The sequence below is a fragment of the Colletotrichum gloeosporioides genome (genome assembly GCF_011800055.1).
Source record: "Colletotrichum gloeosporioides strain Lc1 chromosome Unknown consensus_117, whole genome shotgun sequence".
Classification (NCBI taxonomy): domain Eukaryota; kingdom Fungi; phylum Ascomycota; class Sordariomycetes; order Glomerellales; family Glomerellaceae; genus Colletotrichum; species Colletotrichum gloeosporioides.
Genome location: NW_025544762.1, coordinates 193,658 through 208,446, shown reverse-complemented (window position 1 = coordinate 208,446; position 14,789 = coordinate 193,658). Strand labels below are relative to the sequence as shown.

Here is a 14,789-nt window from a genome sequence, read left to right as displayed (position 1 = left end):
TCCCCGCCTTCAGGCCCATCAAGGTTTCCTGTTCGTAATCCAAATGGTACTTGTGGTCATTTGGGGCGTTCCTGCGGCGTTCGGTCTCCTACTGCTCAAGTACACGGACCGGGAGTTGCCAATGGCTCCTTTTGCAAAGTATTTCGGATTTGTGTTTTTGAGTATGATCGGGATAGTATGGGTTGCGGCATGTCTCAGTAAGAGACGAGCACCGGATTATGACTGGGGAGAATGGAAGGTGCATCAGGAATGATGTTTATTTTTTAGGCGTTTGGGGTGTTTACACTTACTGTAATATAATGCTACAGCAACTCTGCTTCGGCATCTGATTATTTTCTCAGTCATCCTCTGGGTCACCGTACTGTCCCCCCACGCCACTTTCGCCGTCTTGTGCCAGGCCCTCGTCATCGTTCAGAGTATCCAGGTTTTCCCCGTGATCCAGAAGGCGAAACTGCTCCCAAGATGAACCAAGAGACGTCTTCAGAAACAGACGAAGCCTGGAACTATGCCACACCTGGCATCCTCATGCCATACATTCGTCATGAACACTCTGATCTTCTTTCGTGATGCTCTCTTGCGCTACGCTGCAGATCGCGTATCTCAAAATCGCGCTGTTAGGACGCAGCCCAAAGCCAGCAGCAGATTGAAGTGACTGACTTCACACGGTCTCGCGAACAGGGACTTCTAGCAAGCTTTTGTGCCAGGATGCTAGAAGTTCAATAAAATGAAGCAATCTGACAATTATTACTTACATTTTGTACATGGTTGAGGACTTCGTAATTCGATCCCATATTCAAGTGACGATGACTTAACGGGCGTAATGACGAAGACGGCGAGCATGAGGAGACAAACGACAAAGATGGCGAAGACGACCATTGTAGTAAGAGTGATACTTATCAAGAAGCAACACCCCATCATGATTTAAGCAGCTTGCACATAGTAGTTCTTCCGGTCAGCTAGGAGCACCCGCTCGGATAGTACAACCTTTATTCACCCAAGAATATGCGGGCCATAATGACAGAAACCAACCAGTGAGCTGCTGCTGCCGACAGTGAGTCCATGAGACCGCTCCAATAGACCTTGACGGCCTTATATGCCATGGTCCAAGTCATCATACTAGGAATCTCCGCATTTCAAATAACCAGGAAGGATGTCTTCATTTGGTTGAATCAGGCAATCCCACTTTAAATACATTTATAAGACAAACCTCCTTTAGTTCTTTGCCTCACAGCCTCGAAAACACCTGCCACATTGATCACAACGCAGTTACACCCGTGACGATCTCAAATTCGCACGTTCAGTCTAAATCCCTTAGCTTTTCGATAAACATTTAAGGTGAAGTCAACCAGAGTTGAAGGTAGACAAATCCATCCGCCGACCACCCCGAGGAGATCATGATCTGACGGGCGATGTTGACTTTGAGAGATACAGCGGAGACATTCGTACCATGATTATGCCGGGATATACTCTGCTTGAACTTCAGTAGACGGAATTGTTTGCTGTGCCACAAAATATCTGAATAATAAAGCAACGATAGAGAAGACCAGAAGACTCAATTCAGGACATGAGGATCCGCCGGAGGTTGCTCTATCACGTGTCATAACATCTTTCACATCATAAGATTACCATAATAGGGGCTTCATGCTAGAACAAAACGCGACAAGAGGATCACATTTTGCGACTAGTAACAATAATTTGAAACCGCTCGAGTTATATTTATTAGACTCACGTCGCCACACCTTGCCTTCACGAGCAAGGATGCGAATCCGCAGCGCCACCTTCACCTCTTCCCCTGACACCAACCGAGTTGGTTATAAATACTTGCTATGCCTGACACTTAAACTTCTCGCGGGAAATCAAATTGGCTGACATAACCTTGAACAGAAATCGTCTCCGTCTGTGTCGTTGTGATCGAAGGATTGCTGATGTCCTTATATGCTGCGCTGGCCATCCCTGATAACATCACAACCTCAGCTGAGATGACACACGCTTCTGGTGGTTGGGTATTCTCCCTGTTGGTCTCACAGGACCAGCTAGCTGGTAAGGGTCACTGTGGGCAGTAAATATCATATTATATTAACTACGTTGGTGGTGATGTGTATGAGGTTAACTGCGTTAGAGGTAGCGGCCGCGATCGCGGCGTTGATCGCGGAGGTCGGCGCCTTACGTAATCGCTGATTACGTAAGGCGCGCCTAGCTCAATTAACACTGCGATAGGCTAGCGTTGCTGACACTAGTAACTTTCTCTTTTTGCTAGCGTTAACGCAGTTAACAGTAACTATAGTATAGTTTGAAAAGAAGTCGTTAAATAACATATAATGCGAAAAGTAGTAATTACCTATAACCCCTGCTACAGTAGTTGCTCTATAACTGTCGCTTAATCTTGCCCTAGGCTGGCGCTAGCGATTAGCGCCGCTCAGGCCTATGTAACCTATCCCTCTATCTGTATTATTACTGAGTTTATATTAAGGAAGTGCGTGAGGTACTAGTTAGGCTTCGCTTTAATGAAGGCGTTAGTGAGGTTATTATTGCTATTAATCTATTAAATTTTGCATAGTTTATAGTGTTTATACAACTGCTATAGAGCTATAATATTAATTATTAAATGCTTCTCCTTTATAGTGCCTAGCTTGATAAGGTATTTATATAGTGAGTATAAGTTAGTATAGATAATAGTAGGTATTAGAGGTAGGCTGAGCTGTTTAGCGATTATTTGGAGGGTTATAGAGATAGCGTAAGCTATATTGATACTAGCGACTATGCTGTAGACCTTAGAGGCTAGTATACTTCAAGTGACTTACTTGCTCTTTGTTAAACTAAAGTAGACAATATTACTATTAACTGTGAATTTATTCTTATTAGGAGGGGTCTTATTAGCGAGAATAATAGTGAAGCTAAGCTGTAAGGTTAGGTTAGCGTTATTAGCGAATAAGCTGTTAATAAAGACGAAGAGTTTAGTAGTTAATAAGTTAATAGGTATAAATATTAATCCTTACGTTAGTAAGGCTATCTGCTACTATAGTTATACGTTAAGGGCTTTAATATTATTAGGTGAGGGGTCTTAGTACTAGGCAGCAGTTAATAGATTGAAGTATACCTTAGGCTAGTAGATCGACGCGATATATACGCTACGCGCGCGTTATTTAATATATTACTTCTTGATAGCGTTAGGGGTAGTGTTAGCGTCAACGAGGGTAAGCTTCTTGCCTTAGCCCTTCTAGCGGAGAATAATTATACCTAACTTATTAATACTAATAATACTGCTGTTAAACGTTAGTAGTTAGTTAATAGTAAGGTGTTGCTTAGCTTTTGCTGTAAACAAGGCCTTAGTTAGCGCTTCGTCTTCATAAGCTGAGAAACTAGCATTAGTGAGGCCTAAAGTGTTATTAGTTTATATACTGATAACTACAAAGTTAGGGTTAACAGGTAAGGGGACTAAAAGGCAGGGATTATAGCTTAAAGTAACTATCTAGAGAACTTCTCTATAGTAGCAGCTATATATAGCCTACTAGTAGGTGCTAGCCTTAGTGATACTATAGAGCAGCTTAATAACTCTTATGATAGTCCCTTTAGGGTACTAATCCTAAATCTAGATAGGTAAGTGCATAAGGATCATCCTATTAAGCTTTATAGTTAATTAGACGTATGCTTACGTTATATTGCAAAGCTAGAGGATCTTACTAGAGAGTAGTAATAATAGTATAATAGTGAGGATGAGGTGCTAGCTTACCTGCTATATTATTAGTAACTGCATTAAGATCACCTCCTTACTGTTATTAGCATATCCTTAGATAATAAGGCGAGACTTCTCATAAGGCTTATTAGTGTTCTTATTCTTAATCTTATTAACTATCTGCAATCAAAAGATATAGATATTAGTGTAGTTAATAGGGTTATATATAGTTATCTCAAAGACGCCTCAATTAATAAGTCTCTTAACTTTAACCTTATTAGATTGCTTAAAGGGGCGGCTAGGCGTATTAATCTTACCTGCCTTATAGAGCTATATAGCTAGGTTGAGGTTAGTATGTTCCTTATTAGTTAAAAAGACTTTATTAGTAGCGAAGAATGCAGTAGTAGCGTTAATATTATTAACCTCTAGTGTGAAGTTAATGCTAGGGGTGGGGTTAATATTAACTATCTTCGCTATAGGTATTTATCTTTATGAACTTTAGCATAGCTTACCTAAAGGTAGCCTTAGGCGTTCTTCTCCTTTATAAGGCTAGCTATATTAGCATAGTAGTAGTAGCGCTAGCGCTAGTAATCTTTCTTAGTCTTCTTTTGCTAGCGTTACTAATACCTTAGAGGCGTTTAGTAGAGAGTTAGTATTAATAACATCTTCATCTAAGTTATCATAAAAAAGCTTAATATAGGTTAATTAAAACGTTCTTAGCCTATAAAGTAGGTTAAGTGTATAGTCCTCCCTATTAATAGAGAGAAGCTTATATAAGCTAGCTTAGCCTTTATTCTTATACTATATAAGAATATCTAACTATAGTAGGAAGGTAAGTGTTAATAACATATTTAGGCTGTTATAGAGGATAAGGGTATTAGAGACTTATTACTTAGTGTGTATATAGTAGAGTTTATTAGTAGCCTTTTGCACAGCTTCTTAACGCTTTGCAATACCTAGAGATAGCGCTAAATCCTTAGTTACTTAAGGGTAGGCGCTAAAGATAAATAGGGTTAAGATTAGACTATTAGGCCTAATAGTGTTATTAATAGTCTTAATAGTTATCTATAAGGCTTGCTTATAAGGGATAGAAGGGTCTTTAGTATAGATGATGTTATAGGTATAGCGTAGAGTAGTATAGTAACGTTTAACCTTACTAATACTATAGTAAGCCTTAATAGGGACTTCTTTAATAGTGATCACTAGGGTGTAGGCAGTATGCTTAAATTTACAGCTATAAAAGTTAGTGCTAGCGTTTATAGTGATGAAGTTAGGAGGGCTTTAGTAGATATTAATCTAATATATATATAAAGCCTCCTAAGTATGCTAAGCTGATAGATCTTTAAGGAAATAGGCTGCGTTAAAGCTAGTAGCACTATTAATAACATAAAGTACTAGCCTATTACTATTAAGATATATAATATCTATAAAGATCTTATAGTTAAACTTATAGTTATTATATAAAGTAAATCTGAACCTTTTAGGTTAACTAGCATAAAGTTAATAATGCTAGCAGACCTTAGTTAAATAGGTAAGGAGGCTTTTATTAACCTTATACCTAGCCTTAGTAAGGATACGTTAAAGTCTAGTAACTAATAGGTAGCTGAAATAGCAATAGAGTTATTAAAGTTTAACCTCACTAAGGTAGTAGTAGGTAACTAACTGTTCCTATTAGAGAAGTATCTAGGGATGCCCCTATTTATAGATAACTAGAACTTTAAGGTCTCTCTGCTTTATAATATTATTAAGGTTGTTAAATATGACTTCTATCTTATCTATATTATGAAAGTAGTATAAGAAGGGTATATTTATTAGTATAATGTGGAAGGTAATAGGACTAAGTAGCGTAGGGACTTTAATAGATCCTAAGGAGTGGATAGGGTTACTAGGGCTAAATCTGATAGTAGCTACTCTTATAGTATTAACTTTGAGGTTTAGTATTAATTGTTGAAGTATAAGGACCTAGGGCTAACCTGCTGTTGAATATTTAGAGGCACTAGTGTTAAGTAGGATACCTTAGAAGATTATTAATCTATACCTTCCCTTAAGAGAGAACTATAAGGTATGTTCTTTAGGCTTAACTATAGCATATAGATCCTACTTAGTGATAGCATAAAAGGTAGCATTATTACCTAACGCGCTAGTAACTTTGAAGCTATTAAAAGTGATACTAGCAAAGTGAGGAGTGAGAAATTATTAATTTTTATTATCTAAGCTATCTAACTTATACTAGCTATCTTTAGCGTTAAAGTTATTAATATTAAGAGTGCTGAAGTAGTTTAATATATCCTTATTATAGCTATTAATAGGAAGGTTATTAATACCCTTAACACCCTTATGCTATACTAGAAAGTGATTAAAGGTAGGGGTAGAGGTGTCCTTATTAATATATATTCGCTTAAAGCAGTTAAAAGCTTTGCAGCGATCTTTAGTAGGGTGCTTTATTAACTAGTAGCCTATTTTACTACAAACATAGCACTTCTTCTTAGATTTAAGAAGTGTAGGTTAAGGGTAATATTAACTATAAGGTGCGTATAGGCGACAGCTAAATTAAGAGCTGCAGCTATAGCTGTTATATTAACGATTAGTTTAGTACTAGTTATTAATAGGAGCTGGATTTATTATAAAGTGCTTGCAAGCCTAGCTTTATATTATGATACTAATAGACGATTAAAGCTGGTTAGTAACGCTCTTATAGTCCTTAGTAGGGCTTATAAGAGCGTAGTTATACTTAGGTACACCTTAGTAAGTACTAAGAACCTAATCATAAAGGGTATTATTAGAGTAGTAGATAGTAGAGAGGGCATATTAGATAGTGATAAGCTTATTAAATACTATCTTAAGGCACTCTATCTTAGTCTTACTAAGGTTCTCTAGGATTATGCAGTTAAGGGTAGTATTACGCTACTTAGAGAGATATACTTAATAGGACTCTTTGGTCTTAAAGTGGGTTTTAACTTTAGTAACTAAGCTAGTGAGGTTGATAGGCGTATTATTGCTATAGAGCTTATTATAGTAGTAGTTAAGTGCTTTACCCTTAAGTATAATAGAGAAGGCGCCTGGGGTTTGAAACTAGTTGATACCTACCTTAATATAGTAATCCTTAAAGATGAGAAGCTTAGAGTTAAAGATATTATATATATCGCCCCTAAAGCGTATACTGTTATAGTATAACTTCATAAGATCTATAAGTTAATGAGGGGATAGTTAGTTAAGTGTAGCTAGGTTGACTAAGTTATAGTTAGCAATATTAATATTAAAGTTGCTTAGAGGGATAAAGGTGGTTAACTAGTAGGTTCTAGAAGGAATTAATCTATCTTAGGTGGGGCTAAAAGATAGTGCTATGCTAGTAGGGGTGTAGGTGGAGTTAACTAGGGGTGCTAGGGGAGGTTTAAGCTTAATACCTTAAATATTATTAAAGAAGTTAGTGTTTCTAATAGCTTTCTTAAAGGTAGCAATCTTAGAGGCCTTATTATCAATCTCCTCTATAGTCTACTTATAGAAGTCTTAGTGAAGAGTAGCATAAATATTAGAGGCGATAGAGGTGCTATTTATAGTGATATAGACTCTATTAGTAATAAGGAAGTCTCTAAAGTCCTTTATAGTAGTAGGGTTATAGTAAGTAAAGGTAGACTTTAGCACCTCTTTAAAATTAGTATATACCTAACCTTAAAGGGTAAAGCTAGTGAGGCTGTTAAGTTAGTAATACTCTATATTAAATAGAAAGTATAAGGTAAGTTGCTGTTAAGTAGTTATATTTAACTTTAAGTTGATATCACTAAGTTTTCCCTAAACGCTATAGTTAACTATACTATAGACCTAAGCAGGGATAGGGATAAGGTAGTTACTAACTAGAGGGCTAGAAGGAGGCGAAAGGGGTAGAGGGGGTAATAATCCTAAGTTAGAGGAGTTAGCTATTATTAAAGGGAATTATTAATAGAGCGAGGCGTTAAGTTAAGTAGTAGGTGAGGTTTACTACGCTATAGTTATAAAGAGCTTAACTAGGAACTAAGGTAGCTAGGGCTTATTTATCTAGTAGATGATTTACTACTCTGTTGCTTACTTAACCTAATATAGCTTAATAGTAGTTAAAGATAGAGGTGTAAAGGCTGGGAAAGGCTTTTACTAAAGTAAAAGAAGAGTATTATAGAAGGTGGTTAAGGAAGGTAGGTAGGGTTTAGTAAGTAATATTATTAACAAAGCAGTAGACTCTTAAGGATGCAAAGGTAGCATAGTAATATTATAGAAGGAGTATAAGTTAATAAAGTTAAAAGATATAAAAAATTCTCTTTTTAGCTAGTAGTTAGCAGTTAGCGTTTAGTAGTTAAGTAGTAGGAAAATTCTTATAGCAGGGTATGCTGCGCAGGTAGTTATTATTAAATAGGTTTAAAGCAGCTGTTTACTGTTAATATCAACTTAGCGAAGAAGAAAGTAGTTAAGGGCTATTAAAAGCAGGGTAATCTCTTATCTGTTTATATAGCGTGAAAACTCTACTTATAGGGGGTAAGAGGTTAAGAGAGGTAGTTAGTGAGGTAGGAAGTTAACCTTACTGTTAATTATAAGTTAATAGGTTAATATTAATATTAAGGGTTAGGTATATAATAGATGCTCTTTAAGTAGGAAGTAGGAGTAATTACTAAGAGCGTTCTAAGTAGGATAGACTATCTCTTAGGTTATATTATAACTGCTTCTATTAAGTATAAGATTAGAGGCTGTGAGGGCTGTTATTATGATCCTACTATTATTAATACTATAGGGAGATATTACTTAATCCTATTAGTGCTAGCGATATTAGCGTTAACATACTCTTCTCAAAGATTAGAAGAGGGTAAGTTTAAGGCAACTTAAGCGAGATAAGCTATCTTTTTTAAAGTTTATAACTACCTTATTAGTATAGGTTGATTAATTAAGTGTTCCTAGGTAGAATAGATCTAAATAAATATTAATAAGACTACCTCTTCTAAAGCCTTACTAATCTATAGTTAATTAATATATTATATAGTGGTAACTATAAAGTTAACTACTAATTAGTGTTAGTCTTATAGGACTAGCTAGCTGGTAAGGGTTACTATAGGCAGTAAATATCATATTATATTAACTGCGTTAGTAGTGATATATATAAAGTTAACTGCATTAGAGGTAGCAGCTGCAATTACAGCGTTGATCGCGGAGGTTGGCGCCTTACGTAATCGCTGATTACATAAGGCGCGCCCAGCTCGATCAACGCTGCAATGGGCTGGCGTTGCTGACACTCCTAATGATACTGGGATTACGATATGAGGGACGCCGGCGGACACTAACAAACAGTTAGCGATGCCCAAACGCTTCCCGCGATCAGTTTCGAGACATGCGTTGGGTCACGGGAGGATCAGTAGACTCAAGAACCCAGAAATGATGCAAAGTATTCCGAGAATTTGTGTTGAACTCAATACAGTGGGCTTAGAGGAGCATTATATATACGACGGCAAGATTCAAAGCCTGCAAATGGGGGCTAGGATGCATCAAAGTCCAATCGTCGTTGTGAGTTTGTCAACAACCGTCCCACCCTCAGCCCCCTTCTCCCAAGAGGAGTGTATCTGGCCTCGTAACAGAAGTAATTAAATACGAAAATGGCAGCTGACAGTCCAACCAGCAGCAAAAATATTGCGAAACATTGTCCGCCTTATTACTAAAGTACTAGTATTGGTGCATGGCCCACATCACGATCGACCTCACTTTTCCCTTTCACCATCACATTAACACACACGTCTCCCGTTTCCCAAGTATTCAGATCCCAGTAGACAGTCGCAAAGAGCGACGGATAATACTCAACACGTAATCGACGTCCCCTACGAGCCTCCAATCTAGCCACCCTCAGCGTCAGCGTACTCAGAACGTGCCAGTACGTCCCCAGAGCGAAGAAAACCACGAAGGATTTTGCTGGAGACAAAGAGATCAATGACAAGACCGCCCTTATCAGCCAGAAGCCTTCGCCGCACCTGTAGTTCTAGCTTGAATACCACAACTCCACATCGCCCTTGGTCCAAGAAACACGGAAAGCCCATACAAATCACCTATAGAAGTTCACCGTCACCTGCAGCCTCTGACCCAGAAAACCAGCCAATGGACGAGACGTCTGCAATTTTGCCTCCAATCAAAGTCCGAGGTCTCATATCCTCGTGCCGGGGCATCAATCTTTCCTGGGAACAGCCCGATGAGCAAGCTCCGCTGGCTTCTAATACCGAATCGGCGCCCCTATTCACCATCGGTTGCGGTGTATACGTTTCGAATTCGAAAACCTGAGTGTAAATGAAACCATCTCGAAGATTCGTGCGGCACAACGCAACGACCAATCGTGCTATATGCAAGTATCATGACAGACTAGACACGTTGTTAAAGTCAATTGTCGAGGAAGCCCTTCGAAACTCAAGGCTGTGGCTGGTCTTTTATCATACCTTGTACGTGGAAGATCGCGCGTTTTCTTACAATGTTCTACACTGAGTTCACTTCATCATCAAGATAGCTTCAGTGTATGCAAAGTGTTTTGTTCATCTCATATATTAAGTGTAAGTGTCATCAGCAGCGGACATACCGCGATTAGGTAGGTATACATCATCATCCCGTGGTATCGAACGCCAGGTATTTTCCATCCAAGATCGTCATCCATCAGTACAAATACAGAGCCATCATCAAGCCCGGCTCAGAGGGCATAGTTCTCAGTATGTAAGTAAATCTCCTCAAGCATATCGTCACCCCAAATAGCCGCCTGTAACCTGGCGACAGTATTTGCAACACCAACTCTCATGGCAGGTGGCCCGCAAACAAAGACTGCTGTCCTTCTGCCGAGGATGCCTCTCCCATCGGCGCCGCCCGTAGCCCACTCCTTGAGCATGTAGCCGAGATCGGGACGCCCGTACTCGACACTCCAGCCGCCGTCGATCTGATGCGGAATGGGGAAAGCAAAGCGCATCAGGTTCTTTTGGAACTCGGTCGGTGTCTCAGGAAAACCAAAGTCGAAGCCAGACGGCGGGCCGAAGGTGCTAGTGGGCCGGGTTTGGTTTTGGTTGGGAAGGTTCATGGTTCGGAGGTGGGCTAGTTCTGGTGGCCGAATTGGGGCTTCGGTCTCTTCCGGGTTGGGGTCGGGCACCTTCCGCGGTGATGGCAGGGCGTAGTTGAAGTGCGGCTGGTCACCCTTCATGCTGACACGAGGGAAATGAAACTCGCCGTCTTCTCTCTTGGCATCTGGATCATGCTCTCCATCGTAATCGCGACCCTCAAGTCTGCGAAGCGACTCTTCTTGTGGAGAGAAGCGGTTTGATGGCGGAGGTCCAGGTGGTGGAGGGGGATATTGGTGAGGTTGGAGGTATTTCTGTTGAGGCAGGGCGGTTATCCTGTCCTCTTGCTCGTCGCGAAGCTCTTGCTCCCGTTGTGGGTCGCCTTGCGCGACGGACTGAATGAGCGCTGAGTTGCGCTTCGATGCGATGCCCGCGACAAACCCGTCAAGTTTGTCGTGGAACAGGTGGCTCAGGGCTCGAGGTGCCCCACGGTCGCCTCCATCTATCATCATGCCTCGGTTGCGCACCGCCGACGTGACAAAGAACTTGCAGGTGACGCTTTCAGGAGGTGCAGCTTCACGACAGATCCGCAACTCCTCGCGGAACCAGTCCATTGCCTCGAGTCTCTTCAGAGCCCATACCACGACCACCTTTTTCGTGATCGCCTTGCCATCGCGCATTCGCTTGATGAGGTTCAGCAATTGAGACATCAATGCCGTGATGCCACTGCCTCCTGCGATGAGAATGCAAGTGTCAAAGGCAGCGAGGTCCCTTCGCATGCCTCCGTAAGGTCCATCCAGGAATGCTCGGTATGTGTGGAAGGGGCCCTTTTCGATGGCTGTGTCGAGGACTTTTCGGGTAAAACCACCATAGGGCTTGAAAACCAGCATGCAGTCACGGTACTGCTCGCCGTACTCGGAGGGGAAATCGTCGCTGCACAGCGAAGCAATTGTAAAGGGGTGGTTGTCGAAGAATGAGATGCCCGGCATGCGCAGGTAGACGTACTGCCCAGGCTTCCACCGCATTTGGGTGGGAATGGTGATCTTGATCGCGTTCTCGGCAAGGAGAGTGATGGCAGCTTCGTCACCAACCATGAAACTCAGCCTCCATGGCTTGGTCCAGTTCAGATTGAAGAGGCGCAGGAAGTAGCAGAACGCCCAAATGGCGATGGTCGCCCAGAGGTAGTCCCACGACGCAAGGAAGTTCTTGGTGTGCCAAAACAAAAGTCCAACGTACACCATACCAACGGGTACGTGAAGCATGACGAAAACTTCGTATGCCATGCGTCGAATGAAGGGGAGGGATGCAACGCATAGCCAGACCAGAGGAACCAGGCACGCAATGCCTGTGCCGTAGATGACACCGCTACCGCCTGCGAAGAGCCGCGAGAAGACCTCCATGCCGCCATCATCCCATACCGGCTGGATGTAGAATGGGACGGTATGTACCAATGAAAGAAAGAGGCAGAGATATCCGGCCCAGCGGTGGAAGACATTGAGCCGTTCAGGTCCAATGCCAATGAGCATCGACATGATGTTGGCTTTCATGCTCGTCACGACGATCCAAGGAGTCAGGGCCACGGCGATCATGCCTGCACGAATGGCGACCGGAGGTGAGCCGAATTGGATACTTTGCCAGTAGAGTGGCTGTTGGAGGAAACAGTAGAGTGTCACAAAGGCCAGAGCAATGAAGCCGCAGGTCAAGACGGCGAGCGAGGAAAAGGTGAATCGGTGGCTGCCCCAAACGAAGTCGGGAATGGGTCGGTAGAAGACCCAGCGGAACAGGGCCAAGGTATCGTTGACGAATCCGACGGAGGAGAAGTGAGCCTTTGGCTTGAACTGCTTCTCCCCAAGACCTTCTCCTTCAGGGAAGAAGTGCTGTGTTTGTCCGGTTCTCAATGCGTGGGCGTACTCGGGATCGGTGCTGTAAAGGTCGGCATAGTGCTGCTCCACCTCCTGTTTGTAGATGGCTTGGCGGATCTTGTCTTGCCAGAAGTGCCAGAACCGCATGAAAAGAACTGAGCCCATAAGGGCCAGCGCAAAGTAGGTCCACCCCAATCCATACTTCCCAGACTTGCTCCAAGGGTCTACTGTGAGAGCCTCAATGAGACCGGGTGGGCTGTCGGGCGTGAGTGTGATGGCGATGCGCTTGGCGAGTCGTGTCGCCTCATCCGTGGCGGCGTTAGCCACGCTGCGAAAATGTGAAGCCATTGCAGCGAAGCGACGACGCTTGAACGAAGCAACGGGAGGGCGGCTAAGCGCGGAACACGGAGGTTCTCATCGACATGCGGCGCGGGTGATTCGATGTTACTCTAGGGATTTCGGAGCGAGTCGGAGGTGTCGTCGAGTAGTGGCTGTCTTAGATTCGTTCCAAGCCGCGATAGTTTCAATCCATGTGCCGTGAGTGTTCAGGTGACGTTGGGGCTGCTGCTGACCGAGGAACGCCAGATCCCTCCAAGTAGAAGCAAGGAACAGAGAGGCGACAGAAGCGACGAAACGAGGGACGGGGCAAAAACGCGGGAAAGAGGAACCGATCCGCAAGTTCGGGAGCCCGCAGGGGATATATGGATGTGAGATCGGAGGCGCTCCGAGGTGGAGAGCTCCTAGTGGCTTGATACTGACGGAGGGCGGCGTGATGAGCGCAATTGTCGACAGGACTGTCACGTTGGTGACTGGCAGGCCTCGAAGCGCAACTAATCAGAGTGTGGTGGCATCTGTGGTGTATACGATGGATGATAAGGCGGCGAAATTGCCATGTGGAGGGGTCGAGAGGATGCGGCCTGGGTGCGGTCGTTCAATCAAAGGCCAGAAGAGGGTTCGATGGCTTCGTTGGCTCCGGTGGTGAAATGTGAATGGTACCGGGCCCAGCGGCTGACCGTACTTTAATATTGGCTGGTCGCGATTGTGGTCGTTCCCCGCCGCTGGATGTCACACAATGCAGGCCGGACGTGGGCGCTAGAAGGGTGGATGCGATGCAGGTGAACAGACTGCAAGCTGCAAGCTCTTGGCTAGGTGTGCGTCGAGGTACGGTGGTACAGCCGTCTGCTCGGCAGAGGGAGACTATTGAAGATGTGGACCGGGGTACGACTGCGGGAGGGCGTTGGTTCTTGCGCCATAGGTGTGATCAGCCGAAGATAAGATTTCCGTGGTAGCAATCGCTGACGGCGGCTGGCTCTGGCCCTCGTCACTGGCAGTCAGTCTTCTGCGAGGACGTCGTATGCCGGTTGGTCTCCATTAGGCAGCCGAATAGCCAACTGGAAGCGGGGAAAGCGCTGACGACTTTTGTGTATCCGGAGTTGATGATCGGGGCAACGTCAGACAATGGCAGTGACTTGTACGTGGTCGTTCGTGGCTCAACGGTGCTGACGACGGCAGTGGTCCTCTCCTTTCCTCGACGCTAGCTCGTCGCTTCAGTCATGCGAGAACATGACACGAACTGTCGGTTCCCTCTTCCATCCTTCTGGGCCAGTGGCCAGTGGGAAAACGTGGGCGTCGTGGAGGACACCTCTCTCTCGCAGAGGAACGGGCCCATCAAGCAGACCGCCGATGGAGACATCGGAACGGAATTGACCAACAGCGGGCAGTGGGCAGCAACGTACGGCGAGGCGAGGCCCTGCAGAAGATGCGCGACCCAGCACACATGTTGGACGGCCGCACATTGCAAAAGGCCGAGTTTCTTGGATGGCGGTCGAATGACAGCGGACGACAGCTTTGTGACGGGCAATGTGGACAATGTGCAGTTGGCAGAAAAGGGTCGACAAAAAGGCGGGAAAGTGCTGGCTGCCAGATGTGATTCGCAGGATCGAGGTGCAAAGAGCACCAGTAGGGCCCCTTCCCTCGTCCCCTGCTCCCTGACGGGCGGCAATGTCCAGCTGCTGATTGGCTGTGGTCCCTGCTTGTTCAGTGTCTGTGCACCCTGGACGCTGCGCTAGAGCAGGGCCCGGCCGCCCGCACCTGGCTTCTATCCACTAAAGCTTGCCTTGCTTGCCCTTCCCGGCCCAAGCTCCCGCCACCAAAACGGCTTCGCAGCGTTCGCAGTGCTCCTCAGCTGTCACCTCCATCCATCTCGGCCATCTTGGCCCT

At 44.0% G+C, this 14,789-nt stretch overlaps 1 protein-coding gene across 1 annotated transcript; it reads right to left on the bottom strand.

Moving 5' to 3' along the window:
* Nucleotides 1-10,352: 10,352 nt before the first annotated feature.
* Nucleotides 10,353-12,917, bottom strand: GCG54_00009053 (Ferric/cupric reductase transmembrane component 7; the record flags this gene model as incomplete). The annotated part of the gene is made up of 1 exon (XM_045409003.1): nt 10,353-12,917. The coding sequence occupies one exon, from the start codon at nt 12,915-12,917 to the stop codon at nt 10,353-10,355; it is 2,565 nt and encodes an 854-aa protein (XP_045256248.1).
* Nucleotides 12,918-14,789: the final 1,872 nt, after the last annotated feature.